This window comes from Salmo salar, chromosome 03 (assembly GCF_965601325.2).
Source record: "Salmo salar chromosome 03, fSalSal1, whole genome shotgun sequence".
In the NCBI taxonomy this organism is placed as follows: Eukaryota; Metazoa; Chordata; class Actinopteri; order Salmoniformes; family Salmonidae; genus Salmo; species Salmo salar.
Window position 1 is genome coordinate 92,562,457 of NC_138293.1, and position 24,386 is coordinate 92,586,842.

Sequence of the window (24,386 nt, forward strand, 5' to 3'; positions counted from 1 at the left end):
CTCCCTAGCTCACTGGTTATGCCTGGTGACCTGCGACCTGCCCCCTGATGGAGCCTCCCTAGCTCACTGGTTCTGCCTGGTGACCTGCCCCCTGATGGAGCCTCCCTAGCTCACTGGTTATGCCTGGTGACCTGCCCCCTGATGGGGCCTCTCTAGCTCACTGGTTTTGCCTGGTGACCTGCTCACTGATGGGGCCTCTGACAGACAGACACGTTGGGTCAGAGGCAACAATCAGCATCAGGAGATGATATGAATGTTAAGTTCCCTTTCAGTCAGTTCACTACTATTAACACTACTAACACACAGCTATGGGGATTGTGCTGTTTCTCACTACCATCACATACTACTTAGCCTGTTAAGGTATAGGGGGCAGTATTTTCGATTTCGGATGAAAAGCATGCCCAGAGTAAACTGCCTAATACTCGGGCCCAGAGAAGTTTCTAAAACGGTTTTAATAATGTCTGTGAGTATAACAGAACTCATATGGCAGGCAAGAACCTGAGAAAAATCCAACCAGGGAGTGGGAAATCTGATGCTTGTAGTCTTTTCAAGTCATTGCCTATCTAACACAGAGTGACTTAGGGTTCATTTTGCACTTCCTAAGGCTTCCACTAGATGTCAACAGTCTTTAGAACCTTGTTTCAGGCTTTTGCAGTGAACAGAGAGCGAACAAGAAGGCCGGGAAGTTGGTGACTCAGAAAATGACATGAGTTCATTCACGTGATGAGGTAGCTGTGTTCCATAACGTTTTTCAAGACATTGGAATCGTCTGGTTGGAATATTATTGAAGTTTTATATTAAAAAGGCCCTAAAGATTGATGCTATACAACGTTTGACATGTTTCTACGAACGTAAATATAACTTTTTTTGACTTTTCGTCGTGAAATTTTCGGCGCGCTTCCTACATTTGGAGTAGCTTACTGAACGCGCAAACAACAAGGAGGTATTTGGACATAAATTATGGACTTCGAACAAAACAATATTTATTGTGGACCTGGGAAATCCTGGAAGTGCCTTCTGATGAAGATCATCAGGGAATATTTATAATGCTATTTATGATTTTAGATGACTCCAAAATGGCGGGTATCTGTATTGCCTGGTGTATTTTTCTGAGCGCCGTACTCAGATTATTGCAAAGTGTGCTTTCCCCGTGAAGCTTTTTTTTATCTGTCACAGCGGTTGCATTCAGGAGATGTTTATCTATAATTCTTTGAATAACAGTTTAATATTTTATCAACGTTTATGATGAGTATTTTTGTAAATTGTTGTGCTGATTCACCGGCAGTTTTGGAGGAAAAATATTTTCTGAACATCACGCGCCAATGTAAAATGTTTTTTTTGGATATAAATATGAACTTTATCGAACAAAACATACATGTATTGTGTAACATTGAGTCCTAGGAGTGTCATCTGATGAAGATCGTCAAAGGTTAGTGCTTAATTTTAGCTGTATTTATGGTTTTTGTGACCCCTCTCCTGCTTGGAAAATGGCTGTGTGGTTTTTCTTGTGTTGGCACTGTCCTAACATAATCTAACTTTATGCTTTCGCCGTAAAGCCTTTTTGAAATCGGGCAATGTGGTTGGATTAAGGAGAGGTTTATCTTTAAAATGGTGTAAAATAGTTGTATGTTTGAGAACTTTGAATTATGACATTTTGTTGTTTTGAATTTGGCGCTCTGATTTTTCACTGGCTGTTGAATAGTGTGAACCGCGGGTGGGACGGTAGCGTCCCACGTAGCCCTGAGAAGTTAGTAAAACCTCAGACACAAGGCATGTTATTTTCTAAACATCCTTTAGAAGTTACTTTGGCAGGATCTTTGTTTATGGGCGGTCACTGGTCATACCGAGTACCACTGCACAACTTCCCCAATCTTTGCCCCAAATTCAGCTCCTTACTTTCCTGAACTAAGTTTAGCACCCTAATAAAAAACTGCATATCAGAATATATCAAATATATATTTTGTGGCTCTCTGGATCAGAGCCTCTACTTGTCTTACAAGAGTATTACTATGCAATATACAAGCTGGACTTTAAAGTCCTTCGCTTCCCTCAATACTCCTCACCTTCATAAGTGTCTTTGGAGCAGAATCAAGTCAAACTACAAGAAACCCAAGAATACAAGTCATACATATCATTTACCTGTGAGCAGCTAGTTGAAACTGTCATCACAGTTCAAGGAATAGGATCCTGGGTGTGTTAATACAGCACTTGAACCATAAGGCACTTCTTACAGTACTTAGCAGTACAATGATAGGTCACTTATAATAGGCCACTTATGATAGGTTTTATAAATAGTACATTTAACTTGGCAAGTCAGTTAAGAACAAATTCTTATTTACAATGACAGCCTACCAGGGAAAGGTGGGTTAACTGCCTTGTTCAGGGGCAGAACGACAGTTTTTTACCTTGTCAGTTCGGGGATTCGATCCAGCAACCTTTCAGTTACTGGCCCAACACTCTAACCACTAGGTCACTTATAATAGGTCAATTATGATGTCACTTATGATAGGTGACTTATGATAGGTGACTTATGATAAGTGACTTATGATAGGTTAATTATGATAAGTCACTTATGATAGGTCAATTATGATAGGTCACTTATGATAGGTCACTTATGATAGGTCAATTATGATAAGTCACTTATGATAGGTCACTTATGATAGGTCACTTATAATAGCTCAGTTATGATAGGTCAATTTTGATAAGTCACTTATGATAGGTCAATTATGATAGGTGACTTATGATAGGTCACTGATAGGTGTGCTTTGGCACTAAGGATACAGGTTATTCCATTGTGCTAATGTTAGGTTTCTTTGGTAATATGGATGAACGGTCATAAACATAGTAATACCTTATTAAGATTCATTATCAATTAAAAGTCTGGGGATATAAGTGGAGTCCTTTCCACTATTTCAGTCAAGAGACGCTCTCTCTCTCTCTCTAAAGTAAGGCTCTCTTTCCCACTGCCACTCTCCTCTCTTCGTCCCTCGATTCTCAAACCCCTCTCTCACATCGTATCCTCTTCCTCCTCCTCCATGTCTTCCTGTTGTGGGAGGAGTCTGTAGTGGTCGAGGCCCAGTGGTAGGAAGCTAGCCCTGGGTCGGCCATCATCCTCCACCGAAGGGGTATGCTGGGAGTTGGAGTCCAGGGCATCGCTGGAGTTGCACTTGATGTACCTCTCTCGGTCTATCTCTTGGCCCGCGAGCTCCCCCTCGGGGCCCATGCCACGGTTCTTCAGCCAGGAGTGGAAGTAGCCAACAGGGACAGGCAGGGTGGCAGCCAGGATCAGCATGGCCAACATAGCAAGGGCCCAGCCTGGGTACTCCAGAGTTGTCTCCGATGCCTGGAGAGGAAGACATACATTCTAAGGGTTCCAAAAGGCTTTCCCCATAGGAGAACCCTTTCTGGTTCCAGGTAGAACCCTTTTTGGTTCCAGGTAGAACTCTAAGATTCCATGTAGAACCCTCTGTGTTAAGGGTTCTGCATTGAACTCAAAAGGGTTCTTCTAGAGGCAAAAGAAATGCACACCTATTTTGGTGAGGTGCTGGCCAGCGGAGTAGAACACTTGAACAATGTATAATAATTAATAACCTAATAACCAAGGTTTGGACAGACAAGCTGTCTTCATCAGGGTATAATGACAAATACTGCAGGGTGACATGATCTTTTTCAAGGACAGTCTCGCAAAAAATAAGCATTCTTGCGTTCTAACTACCCGCTATTCAAAGTGCTGTGAACAAATTAAGGGAATCGTTCACAAACATTGGCACATTCTAAGATCCGATGACAGTATCGGTAATGTGTTTTCGGACCTTCCCTTGGTCGTATTCTGGCGGGGCAGAAACCTCAGAGATCAATTGGTACACTCTGTTTTACCACCCTAAGATATCCCTGCACAACGTGTATTTGCGCCCCTACTGGATGGAAACTACAAGTGTAATGGCTGTGCTCAATGTAATGGCACTTCTAAATGTAGATCCTTCAAACACCCCCAAACAGGGACACAGATCCCAATCAAAGGTGTTATCACGTGCTCCACTAAGGCAGTTATTTATCTTATAACTTGTCCTTGTGGTAAAAATTATGTGGGTAAAACAAAGCGTGAATTAAAAGCATGAATCTCGGAGAATCTGTAACGACTGTCGTAGAGAGGGGACCAAAGCGCAGCGTGTTGATTGCTCATGATGAATATTTATTATAACTCAAAACACTACAGGAAAAAATAACAAAAAGGGAAAACGAAAGCGCACAGTTCTCTCAGGTACATAAACTACACAGAAGACAACTACCCACAAACACAGGTGGGATAAAACCCTACTTAAGTATGATCTCCAATTAGAGACAACGAGGACCAGCTGCCTCTAATTGGAGATCATCCCAAAAAAAACACAACATAGAAATAGAAAAACTAGAACCTAAACATAGATATACAAAACATAGAAAAACACATAACACCCCCTGTCACGCCCTGACCAACTCTACCATAGAAAATAACATCTTACTATGGTCAGGACGTGACAGCATCGTAGCACCATTAGGTGCAAAAACTTGACTTACCCAGTTACAGCCCACTTTTTGGAAGCAAACCACTTGATTTAGTCTCTACGTTATACTGGCATCGAACAGGAGAGGGGGTGACCTCGACAATTTATTGTTAAAACAAAAGGCTTTAATTTAAAGACCCTTGCTCCCTTCGGTCTCAATGTAGACTTTGATCTGAAGCCATTCTTGTGATTATTGTGATTTTGCTGTGGAAATGTTGTAGGCTTATGTAGCCAGATTGCATCTATGATCGTATGCTATCCATTCATGTTTTTGGTATGTTATTTTTATATCTGAGAATTAACCAATGATATCAGGCCACACCCGGCTATGATTACAGACACCTGTGTGTGTCCTTTGACACTATATAAACTAGTCACCCTGCAGTGTTGAAGACAGCTTGTCTGTCCAAACGTTGGTTATTAGGTTATTCAATTATTGCATCTGAGCTCCTACAGTGTGCAGCACTCAAAAGGGTTCTACCTGGAACCAAAAGTGTTCTACCTGGAACCAAAAAGGGTTTTTCAAAGGGTTCTCCAATGGGACAGTCAAATAACCCTTTTAGGTTCTAGATAGCACCTTGTATAGGTTGATGAGAGCGAAAGAGAGAGAAAAGAAGAAAGAAAGAAAGAAAGAAGGAAGGAAAGAGGGAGGGAGGGGAGGTATAAGAAGAGAGTGAAAAAAGAAGGTGAGTGTAATCAAGCAATTGTGAGAATAATGTACTTCAAGGAAGTTAGGAAGGTCAAAAGGAAGGAAGGAAAGGAAGCCCTCCATCTAGCCAGCCAGGAACAGGGACCAGGGCCATTGTATGGGGTATCTCACCGTGGTGTGGTTCCAGGCTGTGTAGGTCGGTCGTTTGAAGACCATTCGCAGTAGACTTGCCGCCAGCAGGCCCACCATAGCAAACAGACACACGTACTTCCACAGGTACTTATACAGCACCGGGGGGCGCCATTTCAGCATGATCTCAATGTCATCCAAGAAGCTAGGGAGGAGAGGAGATGCTAGATGTGTCCTCATCACAGATGCTGAATCTCAAACCAACCCCTATAGCCTCTAGCCCGCTAGACTCTTGTGGAGATGTTAGAGGATTAGATAGCTGTCCACAATATGGCAACAATTCCACCCAGCCTATCAGAGGCTTGATTGTATTTCAGATATCTCTGAACCTGATTTAGCTTTGAGACATTTTGCAGATGTCTTCAATACTATTGTGGATAATCATGTTCCCTTCAGAAAATGAAGGGTTAAAGGTAAATCGAATGCCTGGTACACTCCGGAAGTTGCAGAACTCATTCATAAAACAGTTGATGCTTGGGTCGAGGCCAGGAACACATGATTAGGCCTGGACTGGGAAGTTTTTAAGCAACTGAGGAATCATTGTCTAAGACAAATCAAAAAGGCTAAATCTGATCACTATGTAAGTTGTCCTCGATAGGGCTGAGCTCTGATGCCTGTTCATGGTTTCGTGATTATCTTAGTGACAGAACTCAGTGACAGAACTCAGGCCATCATAATTGCTGGGGTTAAATCTGAATGTCTTGAAGTACATAAAGGTGTACCACAGGGGTTGATTTTGGGACATGTTCTCTTCACTACTTATATAAACACCATTGGTCAATCTGTAAAAAAAATGTAAACTTCATCTATATGCGGATGAGAAGAATTTGTTCGTAACTGAGTTTTATTCTTTTTAATTATGTATGCTAATGCCCCAACTGTTAATCTGGCTGTGTTAAAACTACAGTCAGATTTTATAGCTATGCAGGAATACCTTGCTAATTTAAAACTTGTGCTTAATATGGGAAAAACGAAATACATGTTGTTTCCAAACTCTCGTAAGAATGTTTGAGATGAACTACATGTTCACTCATTAGATCGAACGTGCTCCCCCATATGAAGGAAAAGCAGCCAACAAGTGCTCAGCATATGTGGGAACTCCTTTAAGACTGTTGGAAAAGCATTCCTCATGAAGCTGGTTGAGAGAATGCCAAGAGTGTGCAAAGCTATCATCAAGGCAAAGGGTGGCTACTTTGAAGAAACTAAAATCTAAAATACATTTTCATTTGTTTAACTCTTTTTTGGTTACTACATGATTCCATATGTGTTATTTCATAGTTTTGATGTCTTCACTATTATTCTACAATGTAGAAAATAGTAAAATAAAGAAAAACCCTTGAATGAGTGGGTATGTTGGGCACATTTGTAAAAGAGACATAGGTCTCAATATGTCTTCCCTATTAAAACAAAGTTTCAATAGAAAAATAAATACAAATGGTTGAAAATCTACAGGTTAGGACAAGAGGATTCTAATATCCCATAAGTCGTTGCATAAATGCAGAAAAAATCTAAACAATGGGACTAGCAATGTGAGAGAAAATGACTGGAAGTGGATGTTAGCATTGCAGAAAGTTTCAGCTAACTACTCAGCAAGTACATAACTGTTTTTCTCTCATTCTATTCATTTAAATGAGTTTAAAATGACAGCCACTACAGCTACTTTATTACTTAATGTCTTGACCGCTAGTCACATTTACAATACTAATCCTGTAGAATCAGCAACGGTGCTGGACCAATGAATTTGTTTATTTTAGAACGCTTCGCATGGAATTATTACATTGTCCTAACCTGTGTATTTTTTACCTAGATCAGAGGTCAGGCTAAACTACCACCTATCCAATCCTCTCAGATCTACACAAGTGCCTAGGGCCCAGGGCTATGGGGTTGATATGGGATTGGAAAGGTAGACTGGAAGTAAAGTTAAGACAGTCCCCCTTTCGACAACAAAGTTGTTATACCATAGTGTGTTAAATTTTATAACATAATCGCATTGGAAAACATGACAATTCAATGTGTAATTGCACAAACTACCACTAGGTGTCAGAGTTGTAAGTACTATGTAACAATCTGTTCCTACACTGTACAACACCATACATACACAGAAATCATTTCCATCATATGGTATGAAAGTCCCGCCTACTTTCTGGATCATGTCCCACTCTGTTTTTGAATGGCCTTCAAGATTATATTATCAAATTCATCAAAACGCGGTCATTTAAAATGTATGTAATCTAATATTTGTATGATGGGTTAATTTACTTCTACCCAGTGCCATCCATGAAGGTTTTCAATTACAAAAAAGAAAACGCAATCAAAAACCTTCATGAAAGGCAACAGTTAGAAGTAAATTAAACCATGAATAGAAATATCATTTTACATACACTAAGTATACAAAACATTAGGAACACTTTCGTATTGAGTTACACCCCCTTTTGCCCTCAGAACAGCCTCATTTCATTGGGGCATGGAGTCTACAAGGTGTCAAAAGCGTTCCACAGGAATGCTGGCCAATGTTGACTCCAATGCTTCCTACAGTTGTGTCAAGTTGGCTGGATGTCCTTTGGGTGGTAGACCATTCTTTATACATCTGGGAAACTGTTGAGCGTGAAAAACCCAGCAGCGTTTCAGTTCTTGACACACTCAAACCGGTGTCTATTACATCTATTACCATACCCCGTTCAAAGGCACTTACAGTAAATATTTTATCTTGCCCAGTCACCCTCTGAATGGAACACATACACAATTCAGGTCTCAATTGTATCAAGGCTTAAACAGCCTACTTTAACCTGTCTCCTCCTCTTCATCTACACTGATTGAAGTGGATTTAACAAGTGACATCAATAAGGGATTATAGCTTTCACCTGGATTCACCTGGTCAGTCTGTCATGTAAAGAGCAGGTATTGTTGTTTTGCACACTCAGTATATATCTTAAATGGCTGCGTTTTGATGAATTTGATTTTATAATCTTGAAGCCCAATTCAAAAACAGCTTGGGACATGATCCAGGAAGTAGGCAGGATCATACCGTATTACGGAGGGACATCACAAATATTTGTTGTAATTAATTCAATGTGACATAGAAAAGAAAACATGAATAAATTATCCAAAGAAAGGAGTACTGTACATCACTGGTATCATACGAATACATTGGTATTATACTAATACACTGGTATTATACGAATACATTGGTATTATACTAATACACTGGTATTATACGAATACATTGGTATTATACTAATACACTGGTATTATACGAATACATTGGTATTATACGAATACACTGGTATTATACTAATACACTGGTATTATACTAATACATTGGTATTGTAATAATACACTGGTATTATACGAATACATTGGTATTATACGAATACACTGGTATTATACGAATACACTGGTATTATACGAATACACTGGTATTATACTAATACATTGGTATTATACTAATACACTGGTATTATACGAATACATTGGTATTATACGAATACACTGGTATTATACTAATACACTGGTATTATACTAATACATTGGTATTGTAATAATACATTGGTATTGGTAAACCCATTTGGAGGTCTTACCGGTCAGCTCCGTACACCCAGGCCACAGCGAATGTCTCAAAGACCACCACGATGATCAGGGGCAGGGTGGCAGAGTAGTCATCGAACATCGTCACAAAGTAGTTCCCCGAGCGCTGGGTAAACAAAAGTCCGATCACAAAGCCCAGAGCACAGCTGCACACTGAATCATAATGACAAAGAACACAGCTTTTTAGTGACTCACTGAACCATAATGACAAAGCACACAGCTATTTAGTGACACACTGAACCATGATGACAAAGAACACAGCTTTTTAGTGACACACTGAATCATAATGACAAAGAACACAGCTTTTTAGTGACTCACTGAACCATAATGACAAAGCACACAGCTATTTAGTGACACACTGAACCATAATGACAAAGAACACAGCTATTTAGTGACACACTGAACCATAATGACAAAGAACACAGCTATTTAGTGACACACTGAACCATAATGACAAAGAACACAGCTATTTAGTGACTCACTGAATCATAATGACAAAGAACACAGCTATTTAGTGACTCACTGAACCATAATGACAAAGAACACAGCTATTTAGTGACACACTGAACCATAATGACAAAGAACACAGCTATTTAGTGACACACTGAACCATAATGACAAAGAACACAGCTATTTAGTGACACACTGAACCATAATGACAAAGAACACAGCTATTTAGTGACTCACTGAACCATAATGACAAAGAACACAGCTATTTAGTGACTCACGGACTAAATGTTTCAAAGACAGACAAAGAGCACAACTACAAACTAAAACACCAAAAAATATAACAAGTACATTGAGTGTGTGTGTGCATTGAGTGTGTGTGTGCATTGAGTGTGTGTGTGTGCACGTGGGTGCATTTGTGTATTGGTGCATTGGTGTGTGTGAATATGTGTATATTACCAGTGAGCATGGTCCGGTGGCGTCCCAGCAGGCTGAAGTTGTCCATGAGGGGGGTGAGGATCCCCTGCATGGTGCCGAACATGGTGCTCATGCCCAGGTTGAGCAGCATGAGGAAGAAGAGCGTGGACCAGAAGGGGCTGGCAGGGAACTGGGCCATGGCCTCTGTGAAGGCAATAAACGCCAGGCCCGTCCCTTCCACACCCTGGGGGTTAGAGAGAGAGGGACAAACACTTTATTTTATGTGGAATATGTTGATATTTGTAACCTGTATTCTATGTGGAATATGATGATATTTGTAACCTGTATTCTATGTGGAGTATGTTGATATTTGTAACCTGTATTCTATGTGGAATATGATGATATTTGTAACCTGTATTCTATGTGGAATATGATGATATTTGTAACCTGTATTCTATATGGAGTATGTTGATATTTGAAACCTGTATTCTATGTGGAATATGTTGATATTTGTAAACTGTATTCTATATGGAATATGTTGATATTTGCAACCTGCCTTTCTCAATAAAGTATTAAAATTAAGAGGGTTTGAGCGAGATTTGGGTTAGAGAGGGGTTAGATATGGGTTAGAGATGGGTTAGAGAATTTGTTAAAGATGGGTTAGAGAGGGGTTAGAGATGGGTTAGAGAGGGGTTAGAGATGGGTTAGAGAGGGGTTAGATATGGGTTAGAGAGGGGTTAGAGATGCGTTAGAGAGGGGTTAGATATGGGTTAGAGAATTTGTTAGAGATGGGTTAGAGATGGGTTAGAGAGGGGTTAGATATGGGTTAGAGAATTTGTTAGAGATGGGTTAGATATGGGTTAGAGAAGGGTTAGATAAGGGTTAGAGAATTTGTTAGAGATGGGTTACAGAGGGGTTAGATATGGGTTATAGAGGGGTTAGATATGGGTTACAGAGGGGTTAGAGAAGGTTAGATATGGGTTAGAGAGGGGTTAGATATGGGTTAGAGAGGGGTTAGAGAGGGCTAGATATGGGTTAGAGAGGGGTTAGAGATGGGTTAGAGAGGGGTTAGAGAGGGTTAGAGAGGGGTTGGATATGGGTTAGATATGGGTTAGAGAGGGGTTCGATATGGGTTAGAGAGGGGTTAGAGACGGGTTAGATATGGGTTAGATATGGGTTAGAGAGGGGTTAGATATGGGTTAGAGAGGGGTTAGATATGGGTTAGAGACGGGTTAGATATGGGTTAGGTATGGATTAGAGAGGGGGGGTTAAAAATGGAATAGAGAAAGGGAGATAATGAGGGAGGGGGAAGGGAGGGGGAGAGAACATGGGAGGGAGGGAGAGAACGCGGGGAACGAGGGAACGAACAAAGGAGAGAACGAGGGAGGGAGAGAACGAGGGAGAGAAGAACGTGGGAGGGAGGGAGAGAACGAGGGAGGGAGAGAACGAGGGAGGGAACGCGGGAGGGAGGGATAGCGAACAAGGGAGCGAGAGAACAAGGGAAGGAAGAAGGGATGGAGGGGGGGGAAATGAGGGAGAGAATGAGAGAGGGAGGGAGAGAATGAGGGAGGGGGGGCAAGGTGTTAACAGGAGGTTGTAAGGGGTAAAGAAAGAGAGGGAATACAAGGCAGGGGAAACAGTTAGAGGGAGGTAAAGACAGCTCCTTATAAATAACTTTGTGCCTACATTACAAAGGACTCCTTTCTCCATTATTTCTGAAAATAGGATTTGAACCACAAACCCCCTAAAACCTAATCTAACCCTCACCTTGCTCATCTCCTCATCCAGGTCACAGTCTGTGACCACAAACCCCCTAAAACCTATCTAACCCTCACCTTGCTCATCTCCTCATCCAGGTCACAGTCTGTGACCACAAACCCCCTAAAACCTAATCTAACCCTCACCTTGCTCATCTCCTCATCCAGGTCACAGTCTGTGACCACAAACCCCCTAAAACCTAATCTAACCCTCACCTTGCTCATCTCCTCATCCAGGTCACAGTCTGTGACCACAAACCCCCTAAAACCTAATCTAACCCTCACCTTGCTCATCTCCTCATCCAGGTCACAGTCTGTGACCACAAACCCCCTAAAACCTAATCTAACCCTCACCTTGCTCATCTCCTCATCCAGGTCACAGTCGGTGATGTTTGTTCCCACCTGGGAGCCGTAGTGATGGTACCACTCTCTGTAGTCAGGTATGGTGACGGAGGCAGGATCAGACATGTTGAACCACGGCCACCAGTGATGGTTGCTTCCATGTGTGGCCATGTCGTTTAACAGGCCCATATTTCTGAAGGGTGGGAGGTGACGTAGCCTGAGCTTAGAATTATAAGGTTCCTTCTGTAAAAAGTTGATTCTGAGATAATTGGCTTTAGTTACCAACCCTTATTGTTTTGAATGGTGTGAGCAATTTCTATCTCATATCCTTATTCACTTAACAACATGAATTGGGGTACCTAGAGTACTATATAGGTAGAGAACATTGAACAGAACAAGAAAATGTCCAGAACTCAATTTGGGCAAAATTGCAGATAGAACATGATAATTCCAAGCTCTCAATATCGCAATTCCCTTCAGGTACACCGCTAATACTTTATTTGAAGGTATGCTTACACTCTGAAAAAAAGGTTCCAAAAAGGTTATTCAGATGGACCCATAGGAGAACCTTTTTGGTTCCAGGTAGAACCCTTTTTGGTTCCATGTAGAACCTTCTGTAGAAACTGGAACCAAAAATAGTTCTTCAAAGGGTTCTCCTATGTGGACAGTTGAAGAACCCTTTAAGGTTCTAAATAGCACCTTTCTTTCTAAGAGTGTACATATAGACATGTCTTGGATATGTTTCCATAATATTGACATGCTTTATAAAGGGATAGTTCATCCGAAATAACAAAATGACATTTTGCTTTCATTAACCTGTAAGCAGTCTATGGACAACGCAAGACAGCAATCCATGCTTTGGTTTAGTTTAACTGGCCAATGGTCTCCAAATGGCATTTTTATTAGCATTTTTCACACTTTATATTCAAATCCTGTTAAAGTAACTTCATTGAGCTACACCGGCGTTTCCCAACCCCGTTCCTCCAACAGTACACATTTTTGTTGTGGCCCCGGACATATACACCTGATTCTACTTCAACAAGAAGTTGAATTAGTTTTTTTTTGTCCGGGGCTACAACAAAAATGTGTGTTGTTTGGGGTACTGGAGGACTGGAGTTGGGAAACACTGAGCTACACAATCAATTGTCGACAGTTTAGATGATCTGGACACGAAGCGTGAAAAATGTTAATACAGGAGATATAGACTTGCATTGGTTTTGTGGCACAAATGCTAAAAAGTTAGCATTTGGAGACAGTGACCAGGCAAACAAAACCAAAGCATGAATAGCTGTCTTACCCCATCCATAGACTGCTTACAGATGAACCTTCTACTGCAGTGGGCTAAATCAAGGTCACACAAAATGTTTCTTAGTCTTAAACAAATTTAGTTTGAAACAAAAGTATACACCTCACACACATGGTTATGGGCTTTAACAAGAAGACACATGTACCATGTCACATATAGAGTTGAAATGTATTCAGTTTTGAGTTTGTATCCCAATATTACACTTTATATATATCACAGAAGACAGAAATATAACAAAACCGTTGACATAGAAACACCAGATTCTCTGCAGGTTTAAAAAATATTATGTTTATAAATTATGAAATTATGAAAAATATAAATAACATTCCACCCATGAGGCCACTTGGTCATTTGACTGCAGGAAAGTCTATGGAAAGCGATGTGATTTTGTAAATTGGGTGAACTATCCCTTTAAAGGAAAGGAGATTCAACGCTATTGAGACACACACGCAAAGACATTTTAAATAAGAGGGCCTTACCGCATTGAAGGGAGTTATCCCTTTAAACTGGGCTGAAACCTTCCCCAGCATGAGTCAAGCAGTGTAACATCAACAGAACCATGAGATGTGCAGCAGACATTACACATACCTTCTCAGTTCCATGGTCTACAAACAGTCTCTCTCTCGCTCTCTCTCTCTTTCACTGTCTCTATCTCTCAATTCAATTCAATTCGCTTCATTGGCATGACGTAACAATGCACATATTGCCAAAGCTTATTTTGGATATTTACAATATAAAAAATAAAAATGAGAATCAAAATTGTCAACGGACAACAATCTCTCTCTCTAACGCTCTCTCTCTCTCTCGCTCTCTTTCACTGTCTCTCTCTCTCTCTCTCTCTCTCTCTCTCACTCTCACTCACTCTCACACACTCACAATCCCCCCTTGACTCCATACTTACTGGGTGATGCAGTTCAGGACAATGTTCTTGGCCCTGAAGCCCAGCACTACGAACACCACCAGTGATGCGAGCACTGAGGTCATGAAGTTGATGCAGGAGACCATGAGAGCGTCACGGTGACAGTTGTTGTGGATGGGGTTGTAGGAAGAGTAGGCAATCACAGAGCCGTAGCCCAGGCCCAGGGCAAAGAACACCTGTGTGGCTGCCTGCCGCCACACCTGCACCTCAGCCCAAATTTCTATCTGAGACAGAGAGAGAGAGAGGAGAGAGAGAGAGAGAGAGAGAGAGAGAGAGAGAGAGAGAGAGAGAGTGACAGCATAAGACTAAATTCTATTCTATTTATATTCTGTCAATTCAGGAAGTGAATAGAAATTCCGGTCCTCTCTGGTCCACTTCTCCAGAGTGCTTAATTCTTGTTTTTAAGCATCTTTGTACATCTTTGAGATTCTACTTGTAATTAAAAGTGCAAAATCAATTAAATATATTATTATTATTGTTATTATTGTACTTACTTTAGGGTAGAACATGTAGGCAATTCCCTCCATGGCTCCATCCAGCATCAAGCCTCTGACGAGGAAAATGAACAGCACAGCATAGGGGAAGACTGAGGAGAAATACATCACCTATGGAGAAGAGAATTACAATTCGAATTAGGAACCATCAGTCCTATTAATGTAGATTGTAAAATATGTCTATGGATTTGGGAGAGGTTGTATTTCTCCAGCCCCATTCCTCAGCTGTATACCAGGACAGGTGGTGGGGTTGCCGTTTTGTTGTTTTTCCAATTCCAGAATGTATCTTTAACTTTACCTATAGGTAGATATAGGGCTGGGTTCATGGGCACAGACTAAGTACCATAAGATATTGGATTAAATCAATATTTATCAAAAGACATTCTACATTCTCTTTTAAAAACTATACATGAAAAAAAACATTTAACAAGACAAGGTCAACGAAGGAGGACATTAACATTAAACAATTTAAAAGTAACATTTGCCAAAAACAGAATTCAGCCGCTTTCTTTCACAGCTAGCGTGTTAACTACTAGCCTACCATAATCATGGTTAGTGGTTGCCGGGGGCGACACTACTGAGGGTCAAGGCAGGTGGTGACCAGTTATACTGTTTGTAACATGCTATATGTTGTAAAAAAGATGAACTGAGAGTGTCCTTACCTTGGCAGAGGACTTGATGCCTTTGATCATGGCTAGACAGACGATGGCCCAGGCAGCCAGCAGACAGCCCGTCATGATGGGGTTAAACTCACCAGACTCATCGATGGAGTCTGTGATGTCTAGAGCCTTCCGGAACCAGAAGTATGAGGTTGGGGAGCTACTTGAGCATTCCTTTACTGAAAGACAGAGAGACAGAGAGAGAGAGAGAGAGAGAGAGAGAGAGAGAGAGAGAGAGAGAGAGAGAGAGAGAGAGAGAGAGAGAGAGAGAGAGAGAGAGAGAGAGATTTATAGTTTACATACACAAACCCTGCTCTTGTAGAATACAATGTGTCCATTACACATCTAAACACAAATAAGGAGAAGCATGATATGAACCGCACACACACGCATGCACATGCACACACACCACACACACACACACACACCACACACACACACTGTACAACTAACTTTGTGGGGACAAAATACTACCGTAATTTCCGGACTATTAAGCGCACCTGAATATACGCCGCACCCACTGAATTAAAAAAATATATTATTTTGAACATAAATAAGCCGCACATGTCTATAAGCCGCAGGTGCCTACCGGTACATTGAAACAAATGAACTTTACACAGGCTTTAACGAAAATAAATAGGCTTTAATGAAACACGGCTTGTAACAAAAATAAATAGGCTTTAACGAAACACGGCTTGTAACAAAAAATTAAAAATTTGCAGTAAGCTTTAGTTGTCTTTTTGCACTGAGTCAATTCCTCACGCTGCTGTTTCCAACGTCTTATCATCGACTCATTAAGACCAAGCTCCCGTGCAGCAGCTCTATTTCCTTTTCCAACAGCCAGATCAATCGCCTTCAACTTGAAAGCTGCATCATATGCATTTCTCCGTGTCTTTGCTATGATGAGGGTGACAAAATTACTACCGTAATCAGAATGATGGGAAGTTTGAGAGCGCTCGATTTAATCTAAACAGTAAACAAAAAAGTTGTTTGACCTTAACCCGTTCGGCAATTTCATTGGTCTAATGAAAGCTTTATGCCGCCAAAAAACTGAGCACGTCACAGAATGTGTTTTAAAAAAATAAAAACTAATTGAAAGCGGGAAAAATCCATATATTAGCCGCGTCATTGTTTAAGCCGCGAGGTTCAAAGCTGGGAAAAAAGTTGCGGCTTATAGTCCGGAATTTACGGTACACTACACACACACACACACACACACAGCTAGTGAATACCAGTGTTATTGGTGGTCATGTTGATGGGACACTGCTCCCAGGGTAGAGGATACTGGAAGGAGTTGCCCATGTAGAAGAGACTCCATGCGATGATGACATTATAGTAGAGAGCCACAAAGAAACACACCTGAGGAAGGAAGACAAGGGTTAATGCAGTATTTAACATGCTAGCTGCACCTGTAGACTTCCAGTCATTGCAAATCAAATCAAACTTTATTTGTCACATGCGCAAAATACAACAAGTACCGTGAAATGCTTACTTACAAGCCCTTAACCAACAGTCCAGTTCAAGAAGAGTTAAGTAAATATTTACCAAATAAACTAAAGTAAAACATTTTTTAAAATAAAAGTAACACAATAAAATAACAATAATGAGGCTATATACAGGGGGTACCGGTACTGAGTCAGTGTGGGGGGTACAGGTTAGTTGAGGTAATTTGTACATGTAGGTGGGGGTGAAGTGACTATGCATATAATAAAACTGCAAGTAGAAGCAGTTAGCAGCGCAGTTAACAATGGCTCGCAAAACTAAATGAAACTTCCTTCAAACTGCATGCAGGGATCGATCCAAGTTCTCTGACTCTGGGTAAGTAATTGCTAAAATATCACACTATCCCTTTAAATATTGTTATAGCAGCTCCCTGACACCAGCACTGACAGAATGAGTATGAATAGGGTGTCAGTGTTAAGCAATAGGGTGACGCTGGGCCAATTGTGCGCCGCCCCATAGGTATCCCGGTCGCTGCCAGCTGTGGCAGAGCCTGTACTCGAACCCAGAATCTCTAGTGGCACAGCTAGCACTGTAATGCAGTGTCTTAGAGCACTGCGCCACTCAGGAGGCCCTAGGGTGTCAGTGTTAACCAATTGGGTGTCAGTGCATAAGTCATACCAACACAGGGGAGAGAGGAGTGTGCAACTACTTCTCACACATTACAAAGAGATCGTTCCCCTAACCACACACACCCACAGACAGACACACACACCACACACACACACAAACCTCTAGCCTTCTCGAGCCACACAGGTGTACGAGTCAGTTTGTTTTGTATCTCTGTTTACCAGACATGAGGTGACTAAAAAGTTAATTCAGACAAATGTTGATAATGGAGTGATCTCTCACTCTAACTATGCTGTTTATATGACCTCCTGCATGGTTAAACCAAGTTGACTGATTCTGACTGCTAGACTACACCAGTCTACTTCTGCAAGCTGTTCTGCTGTTCTTCTTTGCCTCAGGGCTTAAGGTCAGGTTCCAAACACGTCCACAGTCATTGGTGCAGGACCTGTTAACAACACTAGGAGCCATATTCACACTGTTGACTGATATTATGCATATTTATGCATATTCAAATATACATTCTACATGCACGGAGCTGTTTTTAACTTACCTGGAAATCTAGTCAACAGGTTTATTATGTCGGGTCCTGGTCTATTTTTTTGCCTTCACCACAGATCTATAGCCTCAAGATTAGGCCTTAACCGTCACCCTAGTGACAATGTTTGGCTCCCAAAACATTTCTGTCGGGCCAGGGAACAGCCTATGTTCCAGTGTTTCTAATTCCTGAGAACGTTCCTTTTGAAAACATTCTAGGAACAGTCTAGCAACATTGTGACAAATCAAGGGGCATGGAAGGAGGTTCCTTGTATGTTGAATAATGACACGAAGTCAAAATGTTCCTTCAGCCATCGTCCGAATGTTTCTCATGACAAGCAGAAGAAATAAATAACATTTTCTTGCACCGCAACCAAACACCAGAATGGTAACCTGATGAAAGCAGTCCCAACCAAACACCAGAATGGTAACCAGATGAAAGTAGTCCCAACCAAACACCAGAATGGTAACCAGATGAAAGCAGTCCCAACCAAACACCAGAATGGTAACCAGATGAAAGTAGTCCCAACCAAACAACAGAATGGTAACCAGATGAAAGCAGTCCCCACCAAACACCAGAATGGTAACCAGATGAAAGCAGTCCCAACCAAACACCAGAATGGTAACCAGATGAAAGTAGTCCCAACCAAACACCAGAATGTTAACCAGATGAAAGTAGTCCCAACCAAACACCAGAATGGTAACCAGATGAAAGCAGTCCCCACCAAACACCAGAATGGTAACCAGATGAAAGCAGTCCCCACCAAACACCAGAATGGTAACCAGATGAAAGCAGGTCCCAACCAAACACCAGAATGGTAACCAGATGAAAGCAGGTCCCAACCAAACACCAGAATGGTAACCAGATGAAAGTAGTCCCAACCAAACACCAGAATGGTAACCAGATGAAAGCAGTCCCCACCAAACACCAGAATGTTAACCAGATGAAAGTAGTCCCAACCAAACACCAGAATGTTAACCAGATGAAAGTAGTCCCCACCAAACACCAGAATGGTAACCAGATGAAAGCAGTCCCCACCAAACACCAGAATGGTAACCAGATGAAAGCAGTCCCCACCAAACACCAGAATGGTAACCAGATGAAAGCAGTCCCAACCAAACACCAGAATGGTAACCAGATGAAAGCAGTCCCAACCAAACAACCGAATGGTAACCAGATGAAAGAAGACTCTGTGTGTGGTGGTAATGTGCATTGTTAGTTAGTTGAGAAACTAGTCCCTGTGTGTGGTGGGAATGTGTATTGTTAGTTAGTTGACAAACTGTGCATCCCAAATGGCACCCTATTTACCTATAAAGTGCAGCACTACTTTTGACCAGGACCTATTGGGGCTCTGCAACTCTGGTCAAAAGTAGTGCACTACAGATCTGCTATCTTAATTTAATCACTCTGTTGTTGCAGATAATTTTCCTGCACAGCAGGAAATGCTCCTTTTTGTGAATTCAATGTTTAAAAAAGCTTCTAATGTTTGTAATTTCCACTTTAACATTTCAGACCTGATTTTTCCTACATAAATGTCCATGAACTAAAATCCACATAATAATTGTCATTTCCTGTTGCAGCAGGATTATTTTTCTGCTGTGAGAAGCAGGCTCAAATTAAAGTACGGCATCTGTACATACAGTATGAAATAGGGTGCCATTTGGGACCAACCCCTGCTGTGCTCACCATGCAGCTGGAGTAGCCAATACCGGCCAGCTTGGGGGAGATGTGCTTCCACACACCGATGCTGCCCTGACGGATACACTGGCCCGCAGCCAGCTCCATGAAGAACAGGGGAACCCCCACCACCACCAACAGCATGACATAGAGCACCATGAACGCGCCTGCCAGGAGAGGGAGAGGAGGCAGAGAGTTAAACTGTTAAATCTGCAGTTCACTGTTTCAGTAAACAGCTGAGGGATGGGGTTGGAGAAATGTAACCACTCTCAGATTCAAAGACAGAGCTATGATGCAAGGACTGACAATCCATAAGATAAAATATATATAGTTTTAACCATGTGTTAAGGCAGTGTTTGTTTACAGTGTTTGTTTACAGTGTTTGTTTACAATTGCATTGTTTACAAACAAAGGAGCAAAACAAGCTTATTTGTTGGGTTTTGGAATTAGACAGTTGATCTAAGGTCATGAGGCATTTATAAGTTATATTATTCAAGATTCAATGGCTATATATCATGAATTGAAAAGCCCCAAAATGTATATAGCAATCACAGATTGACCCTTTAAGATACAAAGTTATGCCTCAGATGGAGAGATTCTGTAAGTTGAATGCAGATGGAGCTAGATAGAGAATGAATGGGGTTAGCGAGAGAGAGATTTTGAAAATATATCTAAAATGTTTTATATAACCTTTATTTAACTAAGCAAGTCAGTTACCCCTGTCAAACCCTCACCTAACCCCGACGACGCTGGGACAATTGTGCGCCATCCTACGGGACTCTTGATCACTGCCGTTTGTGATACAGCCAGGATCGAACCAGGGTCTGTAGTAACACCTCTAGCACTGTGATGCAGTGCCTTAGCCCGTTGCGCCACTCAAGAGAAAGAGACTGAATGGGGTTAGAGAGAGAACAGATGGAATAACAAGAGCGAAGAGGTCAGGGGAGGGAGAGATACAACAATGGAATAAAGTAGAGGGGAAAGAGAGAGAGAGAGAGAGAGAGGGGGGGGGGGGGGGCTGAGTTAGAGAGAAAGAAACCTACCTCTTCAAAAAGTATCTTGACTAGTCCCACAGCATAAAGTCTGAAAGTGATGGTTCTAGTTCCACAGGATAAAGTCTGAACATGATCGTTCTAATCCCACAGGATAATGTCTGAAAGTGATGATTCTAATCCCACAGGATAAAGTCTGAAAGTTATGGTTCTAGTTCCACAGGATAAAGTCTGAAAGTGATGGTTCTAATCCCCCAGGATAATATCTGAAAGTGATGGTTCTAATCCCACAGGATAATATCTGAAAGTGATGATTCTAATCCCACAGCATAATGTCCGAAAGTGATGGTTCTAATCCCACAGGATAAAGTCTGAAAGTGATGGTTCTAATCCCCCAGGATAAAGTCTGAAAGTTATGGTTCTAGTCCCACAGCATAAAGTGTGAAAGTGATGGTTCTAATCCCACAGGGTAAAGTCTGAAAGTGATGGTTCTAATCCCCCAGGATAAAGTCTGAACATGATCGTTCTAATCCCACAGGATAATATCTGAAAGTGATGATTCTAATCCCACAGCATAATGTCCGAAAGTGATGGTTCTAATCCCACAGCATAATATCTGAAAGTGATGGTTCTAATCCCACAGGATAATATCTGAAAGTGATGATTCTAATCCCACAGGATAAAGTCTGAAAGTTATGGTTCTAGTCCCACAGCATAAAGTCTGAAAGTGATGGTTCTAATCCCCCAGGATAATATCTGAAAGTGATGGTTCTAATCCCACAGGATAATATCTGAAAGTGATGATTCTAATCCCACAGCATAATGTCCGAAAGTGATGGTTCTAATCCCACAGGATAAAGTCTGAAAGTGATGGTTCTAATCCCCCAGGATAAAGTCTGAAAGTTATGGTTCTAGTCCCACAGCATAAAGTGTGAAAGTGATGGTTCTAATCCCACAGGGTAAAGTCTGAAAGTGATGGTTCTAATCCCCCAGGATAAAGTCTGAACATGATCGTTCTAATCCCACAGGATAATATCTGAAAGTGATGATTCTAATCCCACAGCATAATGTCCGAAAGTGATGGTTCTAATCCCACAGGATAAAGTCTGAAAGTGATGGTTCTAATCCCCCAGGATAAAGTCTGAAAGTTATGGTTCTAGTCCCACAGCATAAAGTGTGAAAGTGATGGTTCTAGTCCCACAGCATAATGTCTGAAAGTTATGGTTCTAGTACCACAGCATAAAGTCTAAAAGTGATGGTTCTAGTCCCACAGCATAAAGTCTGAAAGTGATGGTTCTAATTCCACAGCATAAAGTCTGAAAGTGGTGGTTCTAGTCCCACAGCATAAAGTCTGAAAGTTATAGTTCTAGTTCCACAGCATAAAGTCTGAAAGTTATAGTTCTAGTCCCACAGCATAAAGTCTGAAAGTTATGGTTCTAGTTCCACAGCATAAAGTCTGAAAGTTATGGTTCTAGTCCCACAGCAGCAAGTGTGAAAGTGATGGTTCTAATTCCACAGCATAAAGTCTGAAAGTGGTGGTTTCTAGTCCCACATACAGCAAGTCTGAAAGTGATGGTTCTAGTCCCACAGCATAAAGTCTGAAAGTGATGGTTTTAGTCCCACAGCATCAAGTCTGAAAGTGATGGTTCTAGTCCCACAACATGAAGTCTGAAAGTGATAGTTCTAGTCCCACATAATAAGGACTGAAAGTGCTGGTTGTAATAATAATTTGTGATAATAGTTCAGGTAAAACGTGTGTTGATTAATTTCTTGTGTATTGTGTATCTAGTGGTTAGAGCATTGGGCTAGTAAACAAAAGGTTGCTGGATCGAATCCCCGAGCTGACAAGGTAAAAATCTGTTGTTCTGCCCCTGAGCAAGGCAGTTTTTTTTGTATTTTATTAGGATCCCCATTAGCTGTTGCAAAAACAGCAGCTACTCTTCCTGGGGTCCACATAAAACATGAAACATAATACAGAATGACATAATACAGAACATCAATAGACAAGAACAGCTCAAGGACAGAACTACATAGCATTTTTTTAAAGGCACACGTAGCCTACATATCAATGCATAAACACAAACTATCTAGGTCAAACAGGGGAGAGGCGTTGTGCCATGAGGTGTTGTGCCATGAGGAGTTGCTTTATCTGTTTTTATTAAACAAGGTTTGATGTTTATTTGATAAATATAAGATGGAAGTTCCATGCAATAAGGGTTCTATATAATACTGTACGTTTTCTTGAATTTGGGAACTGTGAAAATACTCATGGTGGCATGTCTGGTGGGATAAGTGTGTGTGTCAGAGCTGTGTGTAAGTTGACTATGCAAACAATTTGGGATTTTCAACACATTAATGTTTCTTATAAAAATAGGAAGTGATACATTCAGTCTCTCCTCAACTCTTAACCAAGAGAGACTGGCATGCATAGTATTTATATCAGCCCTCTGATTACAATGAAGAGCAAAATGTCCCGCTCTGTTCTGGGCAAGCTGCAGCTTAACTATGTCTTTCCTTGCAGCACTGGACCACACGACAAGACAATAATCAAGATTAGACAAAACTAGAGCCTGCAGAACTTGCTTTTTGGAGTGTGGTGACAAAAAAGCAGAGCATCTCTTATTACGGCTAGATCTCTCCCCATCTTTTCAACCATTGAATCTATATTTTTTGACCATGACAGTTTACAATCTAAGGTAACGGCAAGTAATTTATTCTCCTCAACTTGTTCAACAGACACACCATTCATTACCAGATTCAGCTGAGGTCTAGCACTTAAGGAATGATTTGTACCAAATACAATGCTCTTAGTTTTAGAGATGTTCAGGACCAGACCAAACAGACTGCAACTCTTTGTTAAGGATTTCAGTGACTTCATTAGCTGTGGTTGCTGATGCGTATACGGTTGAATCATCAGCATACATGGACACACATGCTTTGTTTAATGCCAATGGCAGGTCATTGGTAAAAATAGAAAAGAGTAGAGGGCCTAGAGAGCTGCCCTGCGGTACACCACACTTTACATGTTTGACATTAGAGAAGCTTCCATTAAAGAAAACCCTTTGAGTTCTATTAGATAGGTAGCTCTGAATCCACGATATGGCAGAGGTTGAAAAGCCATAGCACATAAGTTTTTTCAACAACAGGTTATGGTCAATAATATCAAAGGCTGCACTTAAATCTACAGCTCCCACAATATTCTTATTATCAATATCTTTCAACCAATCATCAGTCATTTGTGTCAGTGCAGTACATATTCTCTATAAGCATGCTGAAAGTCTGTTGTTAATTTGTTTACAGAGAAATAGCATTTTATTTGGTCAAACACCATTGTTTCCAACAGTTTGCTGAGAGCCGGCAGCAAGCTTATAGGTATGCTGTTAGAACCAGTAAAGGCCGCTATACCACTCTTGGGTAGCGGAATTACTCTGGCTTCCTTCCAGGGAAAGACTTACCTCTAGGCTCAAATTAAAAATATGACAGATAGAAGTGGCTATAGAGTCAGCTACCATCCTCAGTAGCTTTCCATCTAAGTTGTCGATGCCAGGAGGTTTGTCATTATTGATCGATAACAATAATTTTTCCACCTCTCCCACACTAACTTGACAAAATTCAAACTAAGTTAACCCACTTTTCCCCGGGCACCGAAGACGTGGATGTCACATTTCAGTTGAATGCATTCAGTTGTACAACTGACTAGGTATCCCCCCCTTTCCCCCTTTATTTGTGTATTTTTGTCAAATAATTCAGGAATAGCTACTAAAAGGGTTCTTCCGCTGTCCACATAGAAGAACCCTTTGAAGA

At 41.1% G+C, this 24,386-nt stretch overlaps 1 protein-coding gene across 1 annotated transcript in view; it reads right to left on the reverse strand.

The window, feature by feature from the left end:
• Window positions 1-1,775: 1,775 nt before the first annotated feature.
• Window positions 1,776-24,386, reverse strand: part of LOC106601978 (sodium-dependent neutral amino acid transporter B(0)AT2) — a 28,276-nt gene continuing 5,665 nt past the window's right edge. Inside the window, exons 3-12 of the mRNA XM_045715724.2 lie at window positions 19,600-19,757; window positions 16,541-16,667; window positions 15,312-15,487; window positions 14,650-14,760; window positions 14,138-14,379; window positions 11,943-12,123; window positions 9,874-10,075; window positions 8,961-9,120; window positions 5,365-5,527; window positions 1,776-3,343 (exon numbers count right to left, since the gene is read on the reverse strand). Of these exons, the coding sequence (XP_045571680.2) occupies window positions 3,008-3,343; window positions 5,365-5,527; window positions 8,961-9,120; window positions 9,874-10,075; window positions 11,943-12,123; window positions 14,138-14,379; window positions 14,650-14,760; window positions 15,312-15,487; window positions 16,541-16,667; window positions 19,600-19,757 (1,856 nt within the window). The 3' untranslated portion in view covers window positions 1,776-3,007. The remainder of the gene's footprint in view (window positions 3,344-5,364; window positions 5,528-8,960; window positions 9,121-9,873; window positions 10,076-11,942; window positions 12,124-14,137; window positions 14,380-14,649; window positions 14,761-15,311; window positions 15,488-16,540; window positions 16,668-19,599; window positions 19,758-24,386) is intronic.